General features: G+C 33.8%; 1 protein-coding gene across 7 annotated transcripts in view; it reads left to right on the top strand.

Moving 5' to 3' along the window:
* Positions 1 to 25,021, top strand: part of CDH18 (cadherin 18) — an 811,828-nt gene that overhangs the window by 558,505 nt on the left and 228,302 nt on the right. For all 7 annotated transcript variants that reach the window (XM_045847887.1, XM_045847888.1, XM_045847889.1 and 4 more), the window contains one exon: positions 8,382 to 8,864. In XM_045847887.1, the coding sequence (XP_045703843.1) occupies positions 8,637 to 8,864 (228 nt within the window). In that variant the 5' untranslated portion in view covers positions 8,382 to 8,636. The remainder of the gene's footprint in view (positions 1 to 8,381; positions 8,865 to 25,021) is intronic.

Here is a 25,021-nt window from a genome sequence, read left to right as displayed (position 1 = left end):
TGCCAATGACACAAATATAAGCGTAAGGTATGACTTCTGACTTGAGCGGAAAAATAGAGAAAAGCAAGATGTGCACATTTTAGTATTTGTGGTGGAAGTTGCAGAGAAGAGTATCAGCAAAAATGAGTTCTCTGGAATTTATAATAGAGTGCCACCCACCATCTCCCCAAGTTTTTCACTCCAATTTCATTTCCTCTCTTTCCTTCCCCTGTCATTTATTTCCCAAACCCTACATCGATAAATCCAAAACCCTGGAGATATACTGTTTCAGCTCCATGGTTGTTAAATTAGAATTAGGTTCAGCTCTGAGCAAACAGAAGCCTAAAATAATTGTGGCTTTAAAAAGACTGGAATATGTTTTCTCGTAACTGAACTGAGAAGAAGGCAGCCCAGGGATCGCCTGGCAGGGCTCCCAGGTCCTCTGGGATAAAGGTGCTTGGATCCTCTCCCTCCAGGCTGTGATATCAATCTCATGGTCCAAAAGGGAGCTCCAGCCACACACTCAGGATTCATGTGGCAAGACAGAGGAAGGGGAAAGGATAGAAAAGACACTTGTCAACAGTCTTCTAGGGAATTTCCTGGAGAGTTAACAGACAGCACTTCTGCCCATAGGCCATTTGCTAGAATTTAGTAATTGGGCAACACTAGCTACAAGTGAGGCTAGGAAAGGTAATCTTTATTCTGGGGAAGTGGAGTGCAGGGACTCGGGTTCGGCAAGATGCACAGGGTGCCCAGTGACAGAAACCAGCTAGTGAGGACTATAGGAGTCTCTACACTAGTAGGATCCCTTTAATATTTTTTTTATATTTTAAATCAAACCAAATGACCATTTCAATATTTATTTGATGAGATCTTACACATGAATATACGTTTTTATGCTTCACCTATCTTATAAATTTTTATTTGTTTTTATTTATTGATGAGAGAGAGAGAACACTAATTAATTGTTTCACTTACTTATGCAGTTATCAGTTGCTTCTTATAGATGCCCTCACCCCCAGAGTGAACCCGGAGCTTGGCATATTGGGAAGATGCTCTAACCAACAGAGCCACCCTGAAGGGTGCTTATGTTATATTTCTACAAAAATATAAGCAAAACATAAAAATAGTGTGATAGGTGGACATACTTTTGAAATACAGGAAGAAATTCAAACTGTTTCTTTGTTGCTCTGACATACACAGATAAGTAAGAAAACATTGAATCTGGTACTGTCATTCTCTTTTCCTGTGTTTGTTTTCCAATGTTTTGAATGCTGTCCACCAGGCATTATGAAGATTGGAATCTGCAACATGAAAATTGAAAGTAATACTAATGTTACAGCCAAATCGATCAAAGTCATGACTATCATCTTACATTTGAATATACCACCATCAGGACATTGTTCTTCCTATTTATCTGTATAACTTCAGGGAAACATTAAAATAAAACTCAACTTTATTAAATATATTTGAATTAATCTAATAATTGTGGAGTATATATTGAGACAAAATAGTGACACTATGAATGTTCAGTTTTATTTTTACATATTTTACTCAACATAGGGATGTTCATACACATATTTGACACTATACATAGTGAGTAAGAGATGACTCATAATGCTACAGAATATATTCTATTGCTAAGTTTACTAATGAATATTTGCTCAATATTTAAATGGCTTCCTTAATTTCTGATTTTTTCTGTGTTGAAAAACCTTCTTGAGAAAGCAAGGTTTTATTGATAAAATGTAACTTTGTTTTTCAGTATTTATGGTTCTTTGATTATGACAGGCTTTTAAATGAAAAACAATGTATAATGTTAACCAAATCAAAGAATACTTTAAAAACAGTTTTTCTGTAATAATTCTTACAAATGAGTATTCTAAGTTGGAACTTGGTGCTTTTAACACCACCCTTGTTGCAGAAACCCTGAATTAATTTGTCTATTTCCCATTTATTTAATACTACATTTAACAACTGTTTACTCAGTGGCTACAATATGAAAGGTACTTCACTAGCCAATACAAGAGAATGAAAATGCGTAGACTTGGTGTGAGAAGTCTAAAAAAGATGACACAAAGAATACATTAAATAGTACCTATGTAGATAATTAGAATGCTGGTCTGCAATATAGAGAAAGAATTTGATAAATTCTATGGTAATTTAGAGGAACAGTCACATTGAACGATTTTATCCAGAATTTTAAATGAAGGATTTAAGATTTTGCCTACTTTCCAGCTAATCACTTAGTCTGCCACAGATGAATAAGTGCTGGCAGAGAATCTGAAACTCTGGAATAGAGAAAAAAGACCTTCTTACCTTTAACAGCATAAGATTCCCAGTCCGCTGGGGAGACTCGAAGGAGCCCAAGGACATGCCACATACAGTACACACGGGTCCCAGTAAAGAATCCTGAATTTTGGAATGCCCAGCTTTATGTGGGGTCTGCTAGCGCATTTCTCTGACCTTTGCTGTAGAAAAAGATAGTATCCTGTCAAGAAACAAATCTGTTCTCTGCTTTCAAGGCTGATTCTATCTTTCTTCAAGGCTTTTTGCCATTCACGTATCCTTGAAAAGATTGCATGACACACAGCTGTCAATAGCTCTTTCTTAGATGTGAAGAACACAAAATACCCAAAGAAAATTGTGTCTAAAACATAGTAGTCTTTGTGGATAAACATCCTTTACTCTCGGTCTCAGATGGTAGGTGTTACCAAATAGAATTGGACAGTAAGGCTCTTAAGAAAAAAAGAACTGAATAAACCATTTAAGGAGCAATACCTGTACTCATGCAATGTTCTCATCACTGTTCCCATGGAAGTTAAATGCATATTCCCAACAAAAAAACCACAATATGCAAAAGTTAATGCTTTCTAATTAATTTGGTATTATTGACAGATTTCATTATATCTATATCTTTCTATCTATATATCAAATTCAATTATTTTGTCCAAATATTTGTGCTATAGGAATGTTGTGAAATGATTACATTGGAAGTGAAAATATCGATTTGGGAATCAACCTGGGAATAAAATTGCAATAAAATTACAACTGCATATGGTTTATGAGTATTTGGATTTTGACTGTAAGCAAGAGCTATTTAATCTAAACAAAACTGATAGAGAACAGTATAATTAATTATTAAACATGTAAGTTATCAACTGAGAGGAAAAAGTTAAGAAAATATTTAATATAAAAGGTTAAAGACAAGAAAGAAAAACAAAAAAATCAGAAGTCAAGATCATTGGAAACTGAACAAGAACTGGACTTAGAACAAGAGAATGGCTGATGTTGTTGAGCACTGGATCTGAACATGGTGGGGACCATGGATTCAAGGTCAGATGATACATGAGAATGCATCTTACAAGCAATGGGAGTTTTGCTTCTAATTCCCAACCCAAAGGATAACTTGAAAGTTTTAGAACACATATCCTGAATGCAAGTAAACAAATATGTACATGCATACATATGTATATGCATACATACAGATATGTCATAAATAGTTATTTATTAAATGAAAAATAATCAGCTTCTGTTAAGGATTTGTAACTTGCACCTTATGTAAGTACTCTAGAATTCAAACACAATTTAAATTTCTTTATATTTAAATCTACCTGACAGTATGATGGATTTTAATAATTCATCATAGAAAAGTTAAGTTCCATTATTTCCATGATGAGTCATCTCATGGAGAACAGCCTTCTCATCTGATGGATTTGCACATTTGACAGTTGTGCATTAAGCAAGATGATTCCACTGGCATATGCTTCTCCATGCAAGATATCCTTGTATATCTCACAATGAAACTAATTCCAAAAAAATATGGACTTTCCATCATACTCTATTTTCTTTTGGCATTTTTCTATTTAAACTAAGCTTGCTCTATGCAAAGTCAGATAAATCCTTACCAATAATGTATAATGCTGGAGTTGAGAAATTGGTGGCAATTATAACTCTAGGCTTCTTAAATATGTAAAATAATATGGCATCCCACACATCTGGAAAATGGAACGACACATTCATGAAATAAAAATGTTAAAGTACTTTTAACAAAGAAAATTTCAAAACAATAAAAGAAGCAAGGAAAACTTGTTTCACATTGTAATTGCAATGCCAAAGGTTAAAAATAAAGAGGGCATCATAAAAGCATCAAGAGAAAAGGAGACAGTTACCTACAAAGGAGTTCCCATAAGGCTATCAGCTGATTTCTCAAAAGAAACCTTGCAGGCAAGAGGGACTGGCAAGAAGTATTCAAAGTGATAAAAAGCAAGGACCTACATCCAAGATTATTCTCTCCAGCAAAGCTATCATTTAGAATCAAGGGGCAGATAAAGTGCTTCCCAGATAAGGTAAAGGTAAAGGAGATTATCATCACCAAGCCCTTATTATATGAAATGTTAAAAGGGATTTATCTAAGAAAAAGGAGGAGATCAAAACTATGAAGAGTAAAATGACAACAAACTCACAACTATCAACAACTGAATCTAAAAACAAACAAACTAAGCAAACAACCAGAATAGGAACAGAATCATAAAAATGGAGACCACATGGAGGGTTATCAGTGGAGAGGGTGAAAGGGGAGAATGGGAGAAAAGGTACAAGGAAAAAGAAACAGAATTGGTAGGTACAAAAGACAGGGGAAGGTTAAGAATAGTGAGGGAAATGAAGAAGCCGAAGAACTTATATGTACAACCCATGGGCATGAACTAAGGAGGGTATTGCTGGAGAGAATTGGGTTACCAGCTAGAGGAGGGCAAAGAGAAAATACGGGACAACTACAATAGCATAATCAATAAAATATACTTAATTAAAATAACTTATAAAAGCAAATGTAAGGCATTCTTAGACCTCTTTGGAGTCACAAGTTTATAAACCAAGAACACATTGGCAAGAGCATTCAGTCAGAGGACCAAGTCACAAGCAACACCTTTGGGGTAAACCTCAGAGTCCTTCTCTCTTCAGTGCTCCCTAACAGAATGACTGTACTGAGTGGCCAATAGTTCATCTTCAGAGCTGTGAGTAACTCAGTGTAAGAAAAGTCATTTGTAAATGAAGAATATTTATTAAATCATAAATCCAAAGAATTAGCTGAACATAATGATAATTCAAAAAATTGTATTCATAAATGAGAAATGTAAGGCTCAGAGAATAAAATGCTCATAAAATATGATAGGTGATAGTTTTCTATAAAATGGACACTGGAGATCATGTTTTTTGACTGAGTACAGTGTGACTAATTCTACTGCAGAGGGAATAGTTACAAAAGTAAGAGGACTAATCTCGGGCAGCAGTGTGGCATCGCTGAGATTCAGCACTGACCAGAGGCGAAAGGTCTGCACTGCACATTATTACGAGTAATGCATTATTTGGAAATACTTTTTTCTGCAATATCATGACAATGATGCCTTTTACAGACAATGTTCTTGTTTTCAAACAATGAAAGACAACTTGGCTGTAGAAAACAGCAAATGCATTTATTGGAACAATATTGTGTAGCCATCACAATTGGTGAGGGTCCTTAAGAATTAGGTTTGTTAAGAAGTGGAAATCAATAGAAGTGAGGCAGTAACAAACAATATCAAGTACTTGCCACTGAAACTGTAGCTAGAATGACTGTTAATTTGTGCAGCTGCCATTGGACCCTGTCCTTATAGCTGCCAACTGACCACCAATACATCTGGACATTGAGACTGTTACCGCTGTTCTGAAACACTTCTCTACTTCCATCCACCTTCTGTGCCAGGGTGTAGGAGCCTGTGATTAACATGTATATGTCACAGGGGTGACTTCTAACTAAAACATTGGAAGAAGAAATCATTTGGCCCCTTGGTGTTCAGAGGTGAAAGTTAAGCTTCTGGTTATCAGAATTCACATACTGGAGTGCCCCATGAAACAGGAAGGGTGTTTAAATGCTGCTTAGTCAAAAAATGACAAAAGTTCACAATATATTTCTATTATGTTAGTCTCAATCAATGGTTTTATTATTTTCATTTTAATTCTTTCTAACCTATGAAGGGATGGATTTCCTGAAGTAGAGCAGAAATTTTCCTATGTGGAGTCTGTCTTCTCATGATATGGCAAATGAAATTACCTTCAACAGTACAATAGTGATGTTTATATTTGTTCTTTTATGCCACAGAACTTTATCATTTTTATAATTGTCATAATAAACATTCATAAACATGTGATGTGTACACAGATTACAATGCATTAATGTGGTTTTGGAATGCCATATGATATCAGTATTATAAAGAAAACACTCATTCTGCATGTCTGGGCTGTATTATAAAAGCCACTTTCTTCACCTTTCACTCATGAATTATGCTTTGCTAAACAACTTAGCATAAAAAGCAAAGATGCTACTTTCATTTAACAATCACACCGAATGGTGTGAAAGTATTAGGATAACACCTACTACATATTCATCAACTTACTTCTAAGAAGAAAGGCTAGTTAAAGTTTCTTAGTTTGAGATTTGTGACTTCAAAGTTAAGGATATTTTGACAACTGAGAAATTAAACTTTTATATGAAATCATCTAAGAAATTTATTAGATAAACTGGAAAACATATTAAAAGTTATATACAAATTTGGATAAATGAGAAGATTGAGACTTGAAGAAATTAGATGATTCACATAAGTACATATAGTAAGTAAATTCTCAAAAAGAGAGAGTTTTAAGTCACTTTAAGTCAGTAAAATATTTATCTATGCTTTAAAAATTATGAAACTTAGTTTATGATGCCAGATAATTAAAATGAATTCCTGGTTCTTGTTCAATAACAGTACTTATGCATCTGGTGAGGTAAGCATTATTATTAACCTTAATTTATGGGGAGACATATTGATAGAGAAAGTGCCTAGCTTTGGGTCTCATGTAATTTTTATTTTCATTTTCCCCCTCAGTATAAACACTTTTATCAATTGTATCAAAGAATTATGTTATTCCTGATTATTTGTATTAAATTTTTGAAATATTTTGTCATGTCAACCACACTGTGATTCATTTAGAACCACACTCTAGTTTGTTCTGGCTTACAGGACAAATTTAATGGAATGAGAAAGTGATTCATCTAATATTTTTGCAGAATGGGGTTACTATAATCTTGATTCAGTATAATTTTTCTAAATGCATTAAAATATACACATGGAAAAAGAGAAAAAAATCACAGTTTTATGTTTTCTTTTTTTTCCAGATGACCCATTCTCATCTTTTTTTTAAGATTGTATTTATTTATTTTTTTAGAGAGAGGGAAGGAGGGAGAAAGAGAGAGAGAGAGAAACATCAATGTGCGGTTGCTGGGGACTGTGGCCAGCAACCCAGGCATGTGCCCTGACTGGGAATTGAACCTGCGACACTTTGGTTCGCAGCCCACGCACAATCCACTGAGGTACGCCAGCCAGGGCGAGTTTTATGTTTTCCATGAGCTAATTGAGTCAACTTTTTATCTACCAAATCCTGCTTTTCTGTCTACCAGAAACCTCTCTTAAGTTTTATTTTAATGTCCAATTGTACTATAACCTAAGTCCAAGCCTACAACATTTTATTTGAAAATCAAAACATTTTCCCTTTCTTTTTTTGCCACCATTCTTTTCTTCCTTACACCTGTCTTCACAAGGCTTCTGGAATTGTGTGCAGGGGCATTCCCATGCTTGAATATCTGTCTTTCCTCTGTGGGAAGACTGCACCAGAAAGTATTGCCTGTAAACATTCATGCAAGCTACAATTGAGACAATTGGTATTGTCACTCATAATTGATTATGCCAATCAGATCTGTGAGCATAGAGAAACTTTCAGTGTCATACATTTCCCCAGTCATCTTGTCCATTTTCTTTTCTTTTACTTACCAAATAGCTTAAGTACCTACTTGGTTGTTGTGATGGTCTATGACAATTTTTCAACCCTAGGGAAGTATTTTGTTGAAGTACAGCGAATCACATATAGTAGGTAATTAATATGCAGTCAGTTTTTATTACATCTAACAAAAATAAGTAAGTGCAAAACAAACAAAAATCTTGCACCTAGCATGAGGTTCCTAATAGATCACACGTTGTAAGCAGCCATACTACACTCAAGCATATGCACATACTCATTGTCACTGTCTGGACATGTAAACACTCCCTCGGGCTGCATTTCTGTTGTTTCAAGGAATATGTAAATATCCTCACTATACACTTACCCTCAATGCATATTGAAAGTTAGCAGTATAGACAGGGAAGTCCATCTGAAAATGTATGCAGTGTACTGGCTTATGAATCATTATGTGCATGTATTTCCAAAAGAATTTGCACACATTCTTTGCCTATCAGCATCATACTACAAAATAGTTCAATTTACATTCAGAGCAAATACTTAAAACTATTATGTTTTGTTATGTATATAATTTTCTCTCTTTCCATTAGGTAGAAAATGGTTGCCTGTGTTCACCTACTGTGAAGACTTGGAATCAGACAACCAGTTTTGAATCTCTAAAGTGTTTCAGGATGTAAATGCAGTCTGACCTTTCCCTGATGGACAGTTAAATCATGGACATGAGAGACAATTTACTTTGGACTGCCCTTCCAAAGCATGCTTTGGCTTCTGCCTTGAATGCTCACTAAGCATTTGTAGCTGACAAGGAAAAGAAAGAAAACTGTGAACTGGAAAGTTATCTTACAATGAAAATTACGAGCACATCTTGCATCTGTCCAGTCCTCGTGTGTCTCTGTTTTGTGCAGAGGTGTTATGGAACTGCTCACCACAGCTCCGTCAAGGTGACCAGAAACCAAACCAAACACATCGAAGGAGAAACCGAGGTCCACCATCGTCCCAAAAGGGGATGGGTTTGGAATCAGTTCTTTGTTTTAGAAGAACATATGGGACCAGATCCACAATACGTTGGAAAGGTAAGGTTTTGTTGATTGGCTTTTATCCTCTTCTGGGAAATTGTGGGATGAGATGAGGGCGGAGTGGAAGTTGGATTTGAGTGGTAAGAGACATGAATGGTAAGAAATTATGTTATATAAGCTAATAGTTATACCAATCACTTCAAAACAATGATTGTAAAAGATCACTTATACTAATTATGTCACATCCCTAAACATTGGTCCACACATAGTAGCTGGAATGCTCTTTATCCACATATTACTTTTTCTGTTCTCATATGTAAAATGAAAGCACTTCGTTGAACACACAATTAAGTAATTTTATCTTTATTACCATGAAGGCATGTTGAAATTAATGATTTCATTTATTGGTACATTCATATTTACAATTTTTAATCTATTGTTAATGCACTTGAGGCTAAAAAGAAGATATGTCATGACATTTAATATACTTTCATTGATTTTTACATAGATTATATTTGAAATTATCAGCCTTTAAAGCACATGGATATTTTTCCAAACTTTCAAGTTAATTTCCATAAGTTATTGATATATTATTCAATATAGATTAAATATACATGGAGGTACAGGTGTTAAATTCCAAGAGAAAAGTTGATAAAATGATTGGTAAGTTCAGATAAACTTTTCTTTCTTTCACATCCACAGACAAGACAACTTAATGGCTTAGTAAACCCTTTAGGAAATTGTGTGTTCAGTAAATGATACAGTTTAAGTATGTGTCACCTAGGTTCTAGGGTGAAGAATTGGGTGGAAAGTGGAGAAGCCTTCTGTCGAATTCCTGATATATCCTGGGAAGTAGCAACACTTGAGTTAGCACAATCCCTGAGAGAGACAGCAAGCACAGCGGTAGAATCTCCACGGTGGTGGCTCAATGACTTCCATCGCCCTGCTTGACTATTTATTTTCACTTTAGCAATGTTAGTACTAAAAAAAATGTATTCAATCCAAGCCATGGCGCTTCCCTAATGTGTAGGCAGTGCAAAATCACAGGCCATCTGTTCCACCTCTCATCCAAGGGGGACTCAGCTGCAGCTGTATTTTCCATACAAGGCAGGAGCTATGGAGTCAGAACATGAACACAAAAGAAGACCTGAAACAATGCTGTCATTTTCTTATACACATATGAAAATGAGACCAAAACCATTCATTTTTATCACATATATTGTTTTTCCTACAAAGTATCCCACAAAGTAAATGGAAACAAAGGTGTAAAATGAAAGCACACCATGTTGAATTTTTAGAAAGTTATTTTTGTTATGAACTTCAGTGTACTTTCTCTATAATCCTTAAAAAAGGAGGGAGGAAAGAACATAAATATATACATACACACATTATATATATATAATATATAATTTGGTATACTTTAGGAGTATACCAAAAGAAAAATATTATTAAAATAATTTGTTATGCATACTTCTTGTCATTTGATATAACTGAAAAGCAAAACTTGCTAGAAAGGGAAAGAGAAAAATCAGACAACTTTGCATTTTCTCCTGAGTCACCTAATTTTAGTAAACGATAAAGCCTCAAGAGGTAGACCAGGATGGAGACATCTTCCTGAGCTTGGGTGCCAATGAGCATATGGTTGAGAGCTTGTTCCCCACCAGGAAGAAGTGCAGGTCTGTGACATTATTCAGGTTACAAGAGGTTCTGTAGAAACTGCGATCTGTTCTACTGTTTGTAGTGCTGACAAATATAAAAGGTCCAGCCCGATCCTCTTATATCCTACCCAACCTGAGACCTTCACTCATGCTCTATTCTCATCCACCTTTGTGTGCAAATCTAACTTAATTGCACACATTTTTCCCTCACCCGTCAACACCAAACATACTATGGTAATTCAGAAAAGCCTGCAAAGCCTAATAATTCATATGAGAATAAAAGAATGTGCTTTTTGTCCCATTACTTTATTTGTTAAATAAGTGAATTTATATCTACAACTCAAATACTCTCATAAAGACCAACCATGTATTTTCAAAGTGCTATTAAATAAAACATGGGATTATTAAAGTTAGTATGAACATGAGAAAGGACACTTCCAGAGAACTGAAAATTATCTCTTTTCCCCTCTCTGTCACAAAAATACCAGCAGGAATTTGGTCAACAGAAACAACATAATAATGATATAATATAGTTTTGCTATTGAAATAATATTTTTTATAGTTTCATTATATAAGCTTGTTTGAAAGTATCCTTCAGTTCTTGGCTATAATTATTTTTAATGTGTAGTTATAGTTCACATTATAAAACATTTACTGGACTTTTGATAAAAACTTAAGCCTAAGTGTTTTGATACAAATCAACTTCTCATATTCCTTATGATAAGTTTCTTAGACTTTTCTTAGTCAATGACTGGATTTATAAGGGGGGAATTTTGTTGACACTGGTCAAACATTGTTATTCACTACTAGGATATTTATATGTGGCTGAGGCTGTGATCATAAGGCCATTTCTAATAGTAAATTGTATGATTGTACATATATATACACATGGGTAATATGTATTAATTATACATAAATATATATAATATAATATTTATACATATAATTGCATACATATATTACATAAAATCTGTACACAGACATAGGCATAACTACACATAGACATGTGCATGTATATTTGATAATTCATAATTTTTCCAGAATATAATGGCCATGAGGGATCAAATACCAAAAATGACATATAAATATATCTCATAAATTTGAGTTCATAGATTTGTTAAAGATATTTTAAAATTATTGAACAACTAGGGGAATAAAGATATAACAGCAGCTTACTAACTCTTTACTCATGGAACAAATTTGATGGCAATGTCATTATTATTTTAAGACAAACAGGTTCTTTCTTTTCTAAGTATTGTGTAAAAGCAACACAGACCATCTAAGCTATTGTTTATTTTTCAAAGGTAAAACAGTGCTGAATAAATCCCGTTATAATGGAGAATATAGTTTATGTAAGTTGTTGCGCCCGACCTAAAGAGCGTGCCATGCATCACGCCTGTTACGGGAGTAGACTCAGGCATCTGTGAGATAATGCTGACTGGTGAGGAGGAAGCTGGGTTTCAGTTCTGGCTGCTCTGCTTGTTATCTGTATTAAGATTAGCAAGTCTACTTATTTTTCTGCTTTCTGTTTCCTTACACATAAAACTGAGAAATAGCATTTGATGTTTTTATTACTAATTCAACTATATTAAAAGTGTGGTTATGGTTTAGATTATGGATCATTTAAACTACAGCTTGGGTGCCTCATTCAACCAGCTATGTGTTTTGGCTTTACCTGCATATTAAAAAAGTTTTGTGTTTTTTAGATTGTTGAAAATATTTTTAAAGTCATATTTTATAACAGAAATTACATGAAATCCCATTCTGTTTGCATAAATAATGTTTTATTAGAATGCAGTCGCACTTATGCATTTATGTGTTGTATATGGCATGTTTTAAGCTGCAGTGGCAGAAATGAGAAATGGCAAGAGAGAACAAGGCCTGCACCGTCTACACTGTTCACTGAGGGTCATGTCCAGGACGTATTTGTAGCCTCTGGTTGAGATGTCTGCCTTACCTAACACACTGTGAATGCTTTCAAAGCAGGTTTTGGGACTACTATATCATCTTTATTCACACGGTGTCTCCATGTCTATTGTAATGATCAAATACAGCAATTCATGGGGAAGTACTCCATAAACTATCACCATTTGTAGTGGTTTTGATAATTATGGGAAATTATTGAAACAAAAACATCTCCCATCAACCATTGCTTTTATGGAGGAGATAATTTCTTGGAGGCCTTTACTTCACCAGTTTCACTGGCATAACCCTCCCCAATAGTCATTTCTATGAATGTTCATTCATTCTTGTGTTTTGATTTTATAATTATTGGTTTTGTTACATTACATGCAAAAGTGTAATGACTGTCCTGGTACACATATGACTTAGCATGCAGACATATCTGTGGGAGAGATTTCTAGAAGTGAGATTTTTTTCAAAGAACTGTAAATCTTTAATTTTAGTAGATATTACTAGATCTCTTCCTTAGGTGTTGCAATATATTACACCTGTCTCAATGATGTGTCAGAGAGATTATTTCTCTACAGCAGTGACTACAGATGGGACTGTAAAACATGATCAGTGAAAAATGGCATCTCTGTGTAATTTGACTTACATTTCTCTTATTATGAGTAAAACTAATAATCTTTTCATATTTTGGGGTTTATGAGTATTTATTTTTTTACTGACTTTTTGTGGCCCTTGATTTTATATTATTTTTTAAAGGTTTTATTTATGTATTTATTTTTGGAGAGAGGAGAAGAGAGGAAGAAAGAGAGGGAGAGAAACATCAATGTGTGATTGGCTCTTACGTGGTCCCCACTGGGGACCTGGCCCACAACCCGGGCATGTGCCCTGTCTGGGAATTGAATCAGAGCTCCTTTGGTTCACAGCCTGTGCTCAATGCACTGAGCTACACCAGCCAGGGCTGATTTTATATTCTTTTGTTAGTTTCTTGAGCTTAACTATTTGTTATTTATATAATAGGTGCAATAATTATTTGCTAGTAACATAAATTACCAATATTTTTTATAATTATGATTTGGTTTTTTAATTTATGATTTTTACTTTATTCATAATTGGTAAACTTTAACTAAGGGTATGCATTGGAAATATGTCTATTAACACACCACTACTGGTGATAAGCTTCATATACTTCAAGTAGTAAATGTGATTAGCTAAGTATTGTGTTCCATATATACTTAGTATTATAATTTTAAAAACATTCTAAATGACTCCTTTAACTGGCCAAGCATTCTCATATAAGAAATAAAAGAGTGTTTTTATAAAAAATGGGTGCTGAACCTTATCAAATGCTTTTTCCTCACCTATCGATAAGATCATGTGATTTTTGTGTTTCCTTTTGTTTACGTGCTGTATTACATTTGTTGATTGGGAATGTAGTACCATCCTTGCATCCCTGGGATGAATCCCACTTCATCATGGTGTATGATCTTTTTAATGTATTGCTGGATATGGTTTACCAATATTTTGTTGAGGATTTTATCATCTATGTTCATCAGAGATATTGTACATTGTTGGTGGGACTGCAGACTGGTGGAAAACAGTATGGAATTTCCTTAGCAAACTAAAAATGGAACTGCCTTTTGACCTGGCAGTTACACTGAGGGGATACCCTAAGGGCCCTGAAACACCAATCCAAAAAAACCCATGCACCCCAATGTTCATAGCAGCACAATTTACAATAGCCAAGTTCTGAAAGCAACCTAAGTGCCATTCAGTAAATGAGTGAATCAAAAACTGTGGTACATTTACACAATGGAATACTATGCAACAGAAAGAAAGAAGAAACTCCTACCCTTTGCCACAACATGGATGGAACTGGAGAGCATTATGCTAAGTGAAATAAGCCAGGATGTGAAAGACAAAACCGTATGATCTCACCTATGAGTGAAACCTAATCGGCAAAACAAATAAGTAAGCAACATATAACCAGAGACACTGAAATTAAGAACAAAGTGACAGTAACTAGAAGGGAGTGAGGATGGGGATAATGGGGAAAAGAGGAGAAGGGTCATCAAGGAACATGTATAGAAGGCCCATGGACAAAACCAAAGGGGAATAGGATTGAGGGTGAGAGGTAGTGGTGGGTGGGGTGGTTGGGGCTGGAGAAGTTGTAGCAGGAAAATGGAGACATCTGTACTTGAACAATGATAAAAATAAATAAATACATACATGCATACATACATACATATATTATGAGTTTCTCAAAACAAACAAATGAACTAGAAGAAATAAAAGAAACTGTTTATTCCAGGATATCTATAAATGGATGTTGTTCACATTACATTATTTGATACTTAAAGAGAATGTAAGAAACATAATAAACAAGAGGTAAGAGATCAAAAAATGTGTTTCTACTTAGCAGTGTGTTTTGGGATTAGACATGTAACCTATTAACAATATTATGCTAGGGTTAGGGCTGCGTTGACATTAAATATATAGCTGGTAAAAACTAATAAAAACTTAGACATATTCAGGACAAAAAAATGTGTTCTCTATTTTCACTTTCCTGCATTTATGGTCTATCTTCTGATAGCTGTTTGATTTTTTTTAATATAAACCGTAACATGTGGAAGATATTGCTTATTTTTATTACAAATTTAGATCTAAATTTGTACCACTCTCCCTCACCTCCCTACCTACATCTTATGCATGTGAGGAGATAAGTGTAGACTCTACAGGATTATTCAAAATTTACTTTACTGAAAAACAGCAAACATAAGGAGGGTAAGCAAGAAATTCTGGCAGTAAAAAGGAACTAAGAAATCATCTTGCCAAATCCCTCAAGTAATAAGAAGCAATGATGCTTGAAACAGTTAAGTGACCTCTTCACGGGAAGAGAGATTAGTCACAGCACTGCCAAGGAACAAATTGTAACATATCCTATTCTTTAGTAAAAATTAGTTATTAATACATAGTGCATGAAATCCCTCTTTCCTCATCATTATTACTGCCATTATTGTATATTTTTCTTTCTTTAAAAGAAAAACTTCAAATATCTTTTAATATGGAATACTGTACTTTCAAATTAAATAAACTATTTTGAGGTAAAGAGAGAACACATTATGAAAAAAGAAATGGCAAGGTTCAGGTTTTTCAGAAAAAAATTATAGCATGAACTCTGAATTGAGAATTAAATGTGCAGCAAAAAAAAGTCCCAATTGTCATTTAATATTGTCAAGGTGATAATTTATGAACATCTATATCATAACTTCCTTAAAATGCAAAACTTCCTGTATCAAAACATGACACTTCAATTTTATAAGGATGACAGTGTGATGACATGATGTCACATGAAATTAATTATGATACTCAGCTTTAAGTGGATATAACTTTCTCACTAGTCATCATAGAAATTTAACTATTTAGATCCAGTCCTATATTTGACTGCATAATATAATGAAATTGAAAGCCTAAAAGGGGAATTTGATTCAGCATATATTTCATTTAATTTGCAGTGAGTTAGAATTATTTGTAATAAATCTGATTTATTAAATTGAATTGTATTTTTAGAAATAAATTATATTTTATTTGAATAATTAAAAAAAATTAAGTTATTAAACAGCCTTAGCATTCATTCATTACACAGGGTCCAACACAAATAATGACCCTTGTTAATTACAAAATCCTTTATTATAAAATCATAAGCATGTAATTTTATAAAATAACAATATCACACTCAAGCACACTGTATGACATTTTAGGTGAAATGATCCAATTAAAACTATAAATTGTTATACTCATATTATTACCCTGCCAACCACGCTCAAGCAGATCTTACTTCTGCCAGACCCTGTATGCAGCATTTCTTTCTTCCGTTTTAAAAATATTTATTGTTGTTCAAGTACAGTTGTCTCCGATTTTCCCCTCCACTCTCCCCACCCCAACCATTCCCACCTCGCATCTTCAATTCTACCCCCTTTTGCTTTGTCCATGTCTCCTTTATCCATATCTTTGATGACCCTTCCCCTATTTTCCCCCATTATCCCTCTCCCTTCTCCCCTCTGGTTATTGTCAGTTTGTTCTTTATTTCAGTGTCTCTGGTTATATTTTGTTCATTCATTTGTTTTGTTGATTAGGTTTCACTTATAGGTGAAATCATATGACATTTGTCTTTCACCACCACTAAGCTTATTTCACTTAGTATAATGCTCTCCAGTTCCATCTGTGCTGTGGCAAAGGGTGGGATTTCCTTCCTTTCTGCTGCATAGAATTCCATTGTGTGAATGCACTAATCCTTATTAAAATACCAATGACACATTTCACAGATGTATATAGCATTTCTTAATGATACACTGGTAATTATCTAAAAGGTCTTCAATGCAAAGTGATACATATGTCATGGGCACGTTATATGCATTTATTCACATTACATTACTATATAAATGTTCCAACCTGTGTGTGTGTGTGTGTGTGTGTGTGTGTGTGTGTATGAGTGGTGCTACACTAGAGGTGTTTTTACCCTCGGGTGCATTTGGCAATGTCTGGACACATTTTTTTTCACTTCACCTAAATTGTCTATAAGTTACCTTTGACATAATCACCATGGTCAAAGATACTTAAAGGAAAAATGCTTTAATTAATTTTCACATGAAAATAAAATGTTAAAATAAATATAATTCTGTGTATATTGTATCAATCTTTGTATTAATAAAACTGTGAATAGAATGTATCGTTTTAATTCAGAAGAAGGGCTCATCCAGGCAAAATGACTCAGCGTGCATGAAAGTACTGATGTGGTCTTGAGTGCTGGCTGTGACAAGTAGGAAGGTGGTGTTACTGGTATTCCATTATTAGAAGCAAGGAGTGCTGCTGCATGTTCTGTGATGTATAGGACAGCGCCACCATACCACAGCATAGAGCTATCCAGCCCAAAGTGGCAATGAGTGTCAGTGTTGATCTGATGCCAATATCCTCTTAATGTGATTTTCTTGGTCAAAATGATTTCTGTTTATTTTGTTCATACTATTTTATCCCTATAGTGATATTTCACATGTTTCTTTTACAATACATATACATATGAAATTTAACTGTTTATGCCTTCTGAAAATTTATTTTTCTAAGTGATAATTTTATTCCGTTGTTTAATGTGAATTCTAATATATAGGGACTATTTACAGCCAATTTCTTTTGTATTTTATGGGCACTATATCTTTGTTTGTTGCCTTTTTTTCTTTTTATTCTACCAATCTATTGGGATTTCTCTCTACTAATTTGGAATTTTCATGTTGTATGTTTTGGCCTTCATATCTCTACCTACCTCCTGAACAACAAGGGCATATGATGGTCAAAATGTTATTATATTAATGTGTTTTCTACTTTTTACATGACTACCATGCCAGATTGTTTTTAAGCTACAATTTGTTCTTCTTTTTATGATTATTAGCTATTGGAATGTATATATTTACTTATCTGTCTCACATGTTTAACAGCATTTAACTTCTCTTTGCTTCTGTATTGAAGTTTTTGGGGTTTAGTTTACTTCTTTCTAAAAGATGGCCATGACCAATTTCTGTTTTACAGGTGCTTTATAAAACTTAAAGTCGATGTCTTTATCCTCTTACAGTTGTCCTACACAATACAGCTACCTTAGAATGTTTAAACACTAATCATTTTCTCTTTTTCCATGTTGTATTTGGCTAGTATCTGTTTTCTTATTTGTAAAAGTACCTTCCAGATTTTTCATTATTATTAAAAATCATTTTGACTTTTTTTTCTTGTATTTAACCACATTTTTCAGTGCCTTTGTTTCTCATTGCTTCTACCTCTGTTCTGCTGGTTTGATTTTCTACTCATATAAAGCCTTCGTTCTTTATTTTTACAATTCAAACTGTGAACAGTAAAAATTCTTTATCTTTTTAAATTGAATCATCATTTTTTTGTATATAAGATTCTAGGATGTTTTTCATTATTGTTTTATTGAAGATATTTATATTCTGGACTCTAATTTTGATCATGAAAAGTCTGCTGAAATTCCATTTTAAATTTTCCCTCTCTCTCAGGTTGATATTAGGATTATTACTGTGTTTATGGACTGTTGATCCACTAATATGTCTAGGTTTTGGAATTTTTAATTTTTGGCCATCTAGTTTTCTTGATCTGTGTGTATTTGTTTGAGCTGTCATAACAAAGGACAATAAACTAACTGTCTCAAACAACAGAAATGTATTGTCTCAGCCCTGGCTGGTGTAGCCCAGTGGATTGAGCGTGGGCTGCAAACCAAAGCGTCACAGGTTCGATTCCCAGTCAGGGTACATGCCTGGGTTGCAGGCTACAGCCCCCAGCAACCACACATTGATGTTTCTCTCTCTCTTTCTCCCTCCCTTCCCTCTCTAAAAATAAATAAAATCTTTTTTAAAAAAAAGGAAAAAAAAAGAAATGTATTGTCTCACAGTTCTGAGGACTGGAAACCTGAAATCGAGATGCCGTCAGAACTGGCTGCAGTGGCGGTTTCTGTGGGGTGGGCGTCTCTCAAGCCTCTCTTCCTGGGTTATAAATGGCCGTCTGTATATCCATATGGTGTTTTTGGCCATACAAAGTTCAACCCAGCATTTGATATCAATGGCCTTTATATAATTATTAGAATTTGTATGTTTTATAAAAATATATCAATGATTTGTTTGAATTTTTATCTTTCTCATTTATTGTCTGATTCTAAAACTGCTATTGGACATAATTTTTGTCAGGTTTTCTTGTATCATTCTAATGTTTTCTTCAACTAAGTTAAATAGTTAAGTATACTCTTTGATATAAACTTGAATATTAGGTTGATTATATTTTTAAATTTCTGGTTATTTTTTTGTTCACTTCTCTTTTGGATTATTTTCTCTTTTGTATAAAATCATGTGTCCTTTCATTTTGACCTCTATTCTCTCATGATGTTAATGGTTGCAAACCACCTCTTTGACAATCTTGTTCAATTTCTTGGGTGGGAGCTTGATGAATTTGCATTTTTCTTTGTCTATTCACTATCTGTCATGGAGATTTGATTCTGGTATGCTTTTTAAAATTTTCTTTTTACTTGTTTTCAATAGTGTGTAATAGGTAAGAATGGGGATTTTGGTGAGATTCCTCCAAGACAAAACTTGATAAATATTCATAGAGAGCCCCTTAACTTTTTTCAGCTGGCAACCAGTTGGTTTCAAAAATCTGAATAAATATTAATTCTTAATTTAACTACTCATTCTTGTACATGCATTTTATGTAAACAGTAACAACAAGAACACCAACAATACTAAAATTAAAACTTACATGATTTTCATCAGTGCTGTAAGTTGGGTTTCAGTATATCACACAAAACCTTTTCTACCAAGCAGTCCTAACATCAGAAGTTTCCTTCTTAATATTTTAAGTGGGTAGGTAGATAGTATAATTTCAATGTTTGGAGTTGTTTTCAAGTAGTCTTGCTTTCTTCAGATATCTCTGTTCTCATTTTCTACCTTGAGTAGACTGAAGGTCTAATCTTCAGGATATATAAAACGTAATTCTTGGTATCCAGTTTAAATTCCCTTAAAACATTATCATGGATGCTGCACGGAAATTACCTTTCTGGTACTAAGTCCTCCCCCCTCCTTGTTCCTTGTGAATTCTTGCACTTTTAACTTGTTCAGTTGTATTGAATTTACCTTTTAATTTTATAAATCATTGTAATTGTTTATAGTAAGAAACTTCTTCATTAGCTTTGTCTGATATTTGTATAGTCAAATCTTGTCTCAGGGTTTTCTTTGCACAAAACAAAATCTGGATTAGAAAAATCTCCTTAATATCTCGTCTGGATACAAATAGGAATATTCTTTTACCATGCTTCATTGTTTTCATGCAAAAGTAGAGATGAAATTCCAAGTGTTCTCAACATATCAAATAGTAGAACTATGCATTTCAAAAAATCATATTGCACTTCATAATTATAGACAGATTTATTTCAAACAAGTATTTGCCTAAGGAAATTAATATTTTTCATCATAATGATTGGGTTATTCTCAAGATATCTGTCTAATTATCTTATTGATTTTTATCCAATGAATATTTGAACATTTAATTGTACTGGACCTCACATAACAAAGGCATTTAATATGAAAGTTGAGTCTGGAGTGTCTTCAAATATATTCAGGGTTTCTTTTGAGTTTTCATAAAGATAATACCAGGGATTCATTATCAGAATTGCACAGTGAAATATAATTAATTCCTTTCCACTAGGATTATTTATGTTTCCTAAATATGATTTACTTGTCATCATATTAATAAAAACTAGAATAATGTATAGTGTGAAATCATTTTATACACCAAAAATAAAATGATAATATAAAATATAGACAATCAAATAATATGAAATATAAACAATAAAATAATATAAATATAACAACAAAAAATACACTAACAGTCATAACTTTTGGTTTGCATTGTTTAGATCTATAATTTGATCACAGTTGAGTTTATTCTGACAAAGATTGAATACTACTTAGGTCATATTTATCCATTCAAAATTTACAGAGCACCTCAGATCTGGTCAGTAGAGGAAAGAGAAAACTAGATATGCATAAAGAATTTGAAAATGAAACTGAACAAAGTAGAAACATTGGAGTAGAAGTGGAGTCATAGTGGATAAGGAAGGAGAAAGTCTTGAGGAGGAGGGTGTAGACCATGAAGTCTGACTCTTGAGTGAGAATAAATAATACTATATTATATACATAAAATTGCTAAGAGGATAGAATTTGTGTTCTTAAATATTAATAATAATGAACTACAGGAAGAAATGTTTAGAGGTGATGGATCAGATGTGTTTATGCCATATATTATGGTGGTGGTTTCATGGATTATACATTATTTTCAAACTCATCAAGGTATATATATTAAATATATAAAGTTTTTATATGTTAATGATAACTCAGTAAGGTGGCTAAAAATACCCAAAGAAAACAATAAAACTTTTAAATTAGGAATTGTATTTATTCCAGTTAAATTTATTTATTTGGAGCTCATTCTCTCCTGTACAGCCTCACTATGCCCACGAGGCTGACAACATTCAAGAGTACTGAGTAGTGGGCTATAAATTAATGTGAATCCATGCATTCTTTGCTTATTTGCAATAAACTTAATTATCTTTTTCCACCTTTTCAATTTTTCTCCTCTAGCAATTAATAATCCAAAGCATGTGAAAACTTTCATATTCCCAAACAAACCACTCATGCTGAACTCTTCCCATCTGCTTTAGTGTTTGACACACTGTTTGTATTGGTTAATAATACCCTGCTGGATTTTGAAAGAAATGATATCAAAATAGTTTAATAATGAGATGTGTTTTACTAACTTTTATACATGAAGAGTAGAACAGGTTCCAGGAAGAGTTAGAATTAGAGATACAAATGATGCTATTAGGATTCTAAGCAACATCCTAAAACTGCAAACCCATAAGTATGTGAGGTTCAAATCCCAAAATTTGTGGGCAACAGTGCATTCAGTTTCTATGTTCTGTTGTAAAAATAATTTTTCTACTTATAGCTAGATATTGAGGGATTTTAAGTGCCCAAACATTTGTTAATTCCACATTTTGGGCCTGTTTTAAACAACTTCTGTTTCTAGGTACTTGTTTCTCTATCAAGAGAGTCCTTTGCTTAAAAACAATCTATAAGGAGAAATATTAAAAATAAAAAATATATAAAATAATTATAAATTCATTTTGTATATATTCTTTCTTGATTCTTCTAGGACTAATCCTCAAGAACCATTACTGATTAATGACAGAATGTTCCAAATACATTTCTGGTTTAACTGTTGGGAGAGTTAAATTATAAAGATTGTTTAGATCAGCAATGTAAACTGACACACTGATGTGCCGCGATAATTTTTTTAAAACATGCAATACCTGATTCTTTAGTTAGGGGTAATGACCTGTTTTCCCTGTGACTGTCAAATAAAAAAATGACAACAGCCAATACAACAATAACCATGAGAACAAATCAAAATTATACTTACTCTTTTGTCAAATCAGCAAAAAATATGTTATGTGCTGAAGAATTTTAGTAATTAGTCCATGTGTGCCATGATATTAAAAAAAATACAATTGAAAATCACTGGTTTGGATCAGTGCTGTTCATGTACCTGCACTGTCCATTATGGCAGCTACGGCCATATGTAGCTGTTGAATATGTGAAATGTAGCTAGAATAAATAAGATACTGAATTTTACATTCTATCCATTTGAATTTAAATATGTACTTACACCTATTGGCTACAATATTGGATGATGTAGGTTTAGACTGATCAGGAAGAAAACTTAACTTCATATGTAAAATGTGCACAAAATATGAGTCTGTGAAGGTCACATAAAATCACAGGCATGTCTGATTTTGTCTATTTGAGTCTTCTCTCTTTTCTTCTTGATGAGTCTGCTTAAAGGCTTGTTGATTTTGTTTATCTTTTCAAAGAGCCAGCTCCTGGATTTATTGATCCTTAGATTTGTTCTTTTAGTCTCTATGTTGTTTAATTCTGCTCTGATCTTGGTTATTTCCTTCCTTCTACTTACCCTAGGCTTTATTTGTTGTTGTTCCTCCAGTTCTTGTAGCTGTAGGGTTAAGTTCAAAACATTTCTTTTTTAGGTAGGCCTGCATACTATGAGCTTCCCTCTCAGGACTGCCTTCACTGTTTCCCAGAAGTGTTGGACTGTTGTGAGTTTATTTTCATTTGTTTCCAGTAACTTTTTAATTTCTTCCTTGATCTCATTTTTAACACATTCATTGTCTAACAACATGCTATTCAATCTCCATGAATTTGAGTGATTTTGACATTTTTTTGCTTGAAGTTGGTTTCTAGTGTCAGGCCATTGTGGGCTGAAAAAATGCTTGATATGATTTTAGTTTTCTTGATTCGTTCAGGCTGGTTTTGTGTCCTACCATGTGGTCTATCTTTGAAAATATTCCATGTGCATTTGAAAAGAATGTGTATTTTGCTTCTTTGAGATGAAAGATTTTATATACATCCGTTAAGCTCAGGACGGATAAAAGACTTAAATATAAGTCCTGACACTGTAAAAGTCCTAGAGGAGAACATAGGCAGGAAAATCTCAGATATTCCACACAGCAATATTTTCACCAATATGTCCCCTAGAGCAAAGGACATAAAGGAAGAAACAAGTGGGACTTCATAAAAATTAAAAGCTTCTGCATGGCTAAAGAAAACATCAGGAAAGTGAAAAGGGAGCCAACTGTGTAGGAAATATATATTTGCAAATGATGCCTCAGACAAGGGTTTGATCTCCAAAATATATAAAGAACTCACACGACTCCACTCCAGGATGACAAACAATCCAATTAAAAAATGAGCAAAGGACTTGAAAAGACACTTCTCCAAGGAGGACATAGAGTGGTCCCAGAGACATGAGAAAGTATGCTCAGCATCACTAGTCATCAGAGAGAGACAAATTAAAACCACAATGAGATATCACTTCACACCAGTCAGAATGGCCATCTTAACCAAATCAACAAACAACAAGTGCTGACGAGGTTGTGGAGAAAAAGGAACCCTAATTCACTGTTGGAGGGAATGCAGAATGGTGCAGCCACTATAGAAAACAGTATGGATTTTCTCAGAAAACTAAAAATGAATCTGCCTTTCGACTCAGCATTTCCATTGCTAGAATTATATCCTAAGGATCCTGAAATACTAATCCAAAAGAACCTATGCACCCCAATGTTCATAGCAGCACAATTTACAATAGTCAAGTGCTGGATGCAACATAAGTGTCCATCAGTAAATGAGTGGATCAAAAACTGTGGTACATTTACACGATGGAATTCTATGCAGCAGAAAGCAAAAAGGAGCTCCTACCCCTTGTGACAACATGGATGGAACTGGAGAGTATTATGCTAAATGAAATAAGCCAGGTGGTGAAAAGACAAATACCATATGATCCCACCTATAATAAACAAAACAAATATGCAAGCAAAATACAACCAGAGACATTGACGTTAAGAACAAATTGACAGTAACCATAGGGGAGGTGGGAGTGGATAATGACGGGAAAAAGAGAAAAGGTTGTCAGGAACAACTATAAAGGACACATGGACAAAGCCAAAGGGGGGTAGGATCAAGGGTGGGAAGTGGGGATGTCTGGGGTAAAGGGGAGTGTTGGAGGGGAAAATGGAGACAACTGTACTTGAACTACAATAAAAAGAAAGAAGGAAAAAATGATACTTTGTACTGTAAAAAAATCAAAGGTATATAGAACACAATTAAACACTATTGATGTAAAAGCCTAATGTAATGTGTAAAATGTTATGAAGACTAGGAACATTCCACAATTGAGGCAGAATTCTCTCTTCTACCAAAAGTCCCACTATGGGGTACTGGTTTTCTAAAGTCAGGTGTGGGGTGCATAAAAGACTGACATATATGGCCATGCATGCACACATACCCACAGGCATATAGTTTAAAATAATGTCCAAACTAAATGGGAAAGTTTAATATTTTCAAATTTTATTTTACTTCATTTTTTATTGCTTGTGTCTCCAAGTTATAGTAAATATATCCCATTTTAAAATGCATCATATTTTAAAATAAATAGAACTCAGAATAATTAGAGGTAACTGTCATTCCT

This window comes from Phyllostomus hastatus, unplaced genomic scaffold, assembly GCF_019186645.2.
Source record: "Phyllostomus hastatus isolate PE091 unplaced genomic scaffold, TTU_PhHast_1.1 phas_contig_58, whole genome shotgun sequence".
Classification (NCBI taxonomy): domain Eukaryota; kingdom Metazoa; phylum Chordata; class Mammalia; order Chiroptera; family Phyllostomidae; genus Phyllostomus; species Phyllostomus hastatus.
This window is presented reverse-complemented; position numbering and strand designations above follow the sequence as displayed.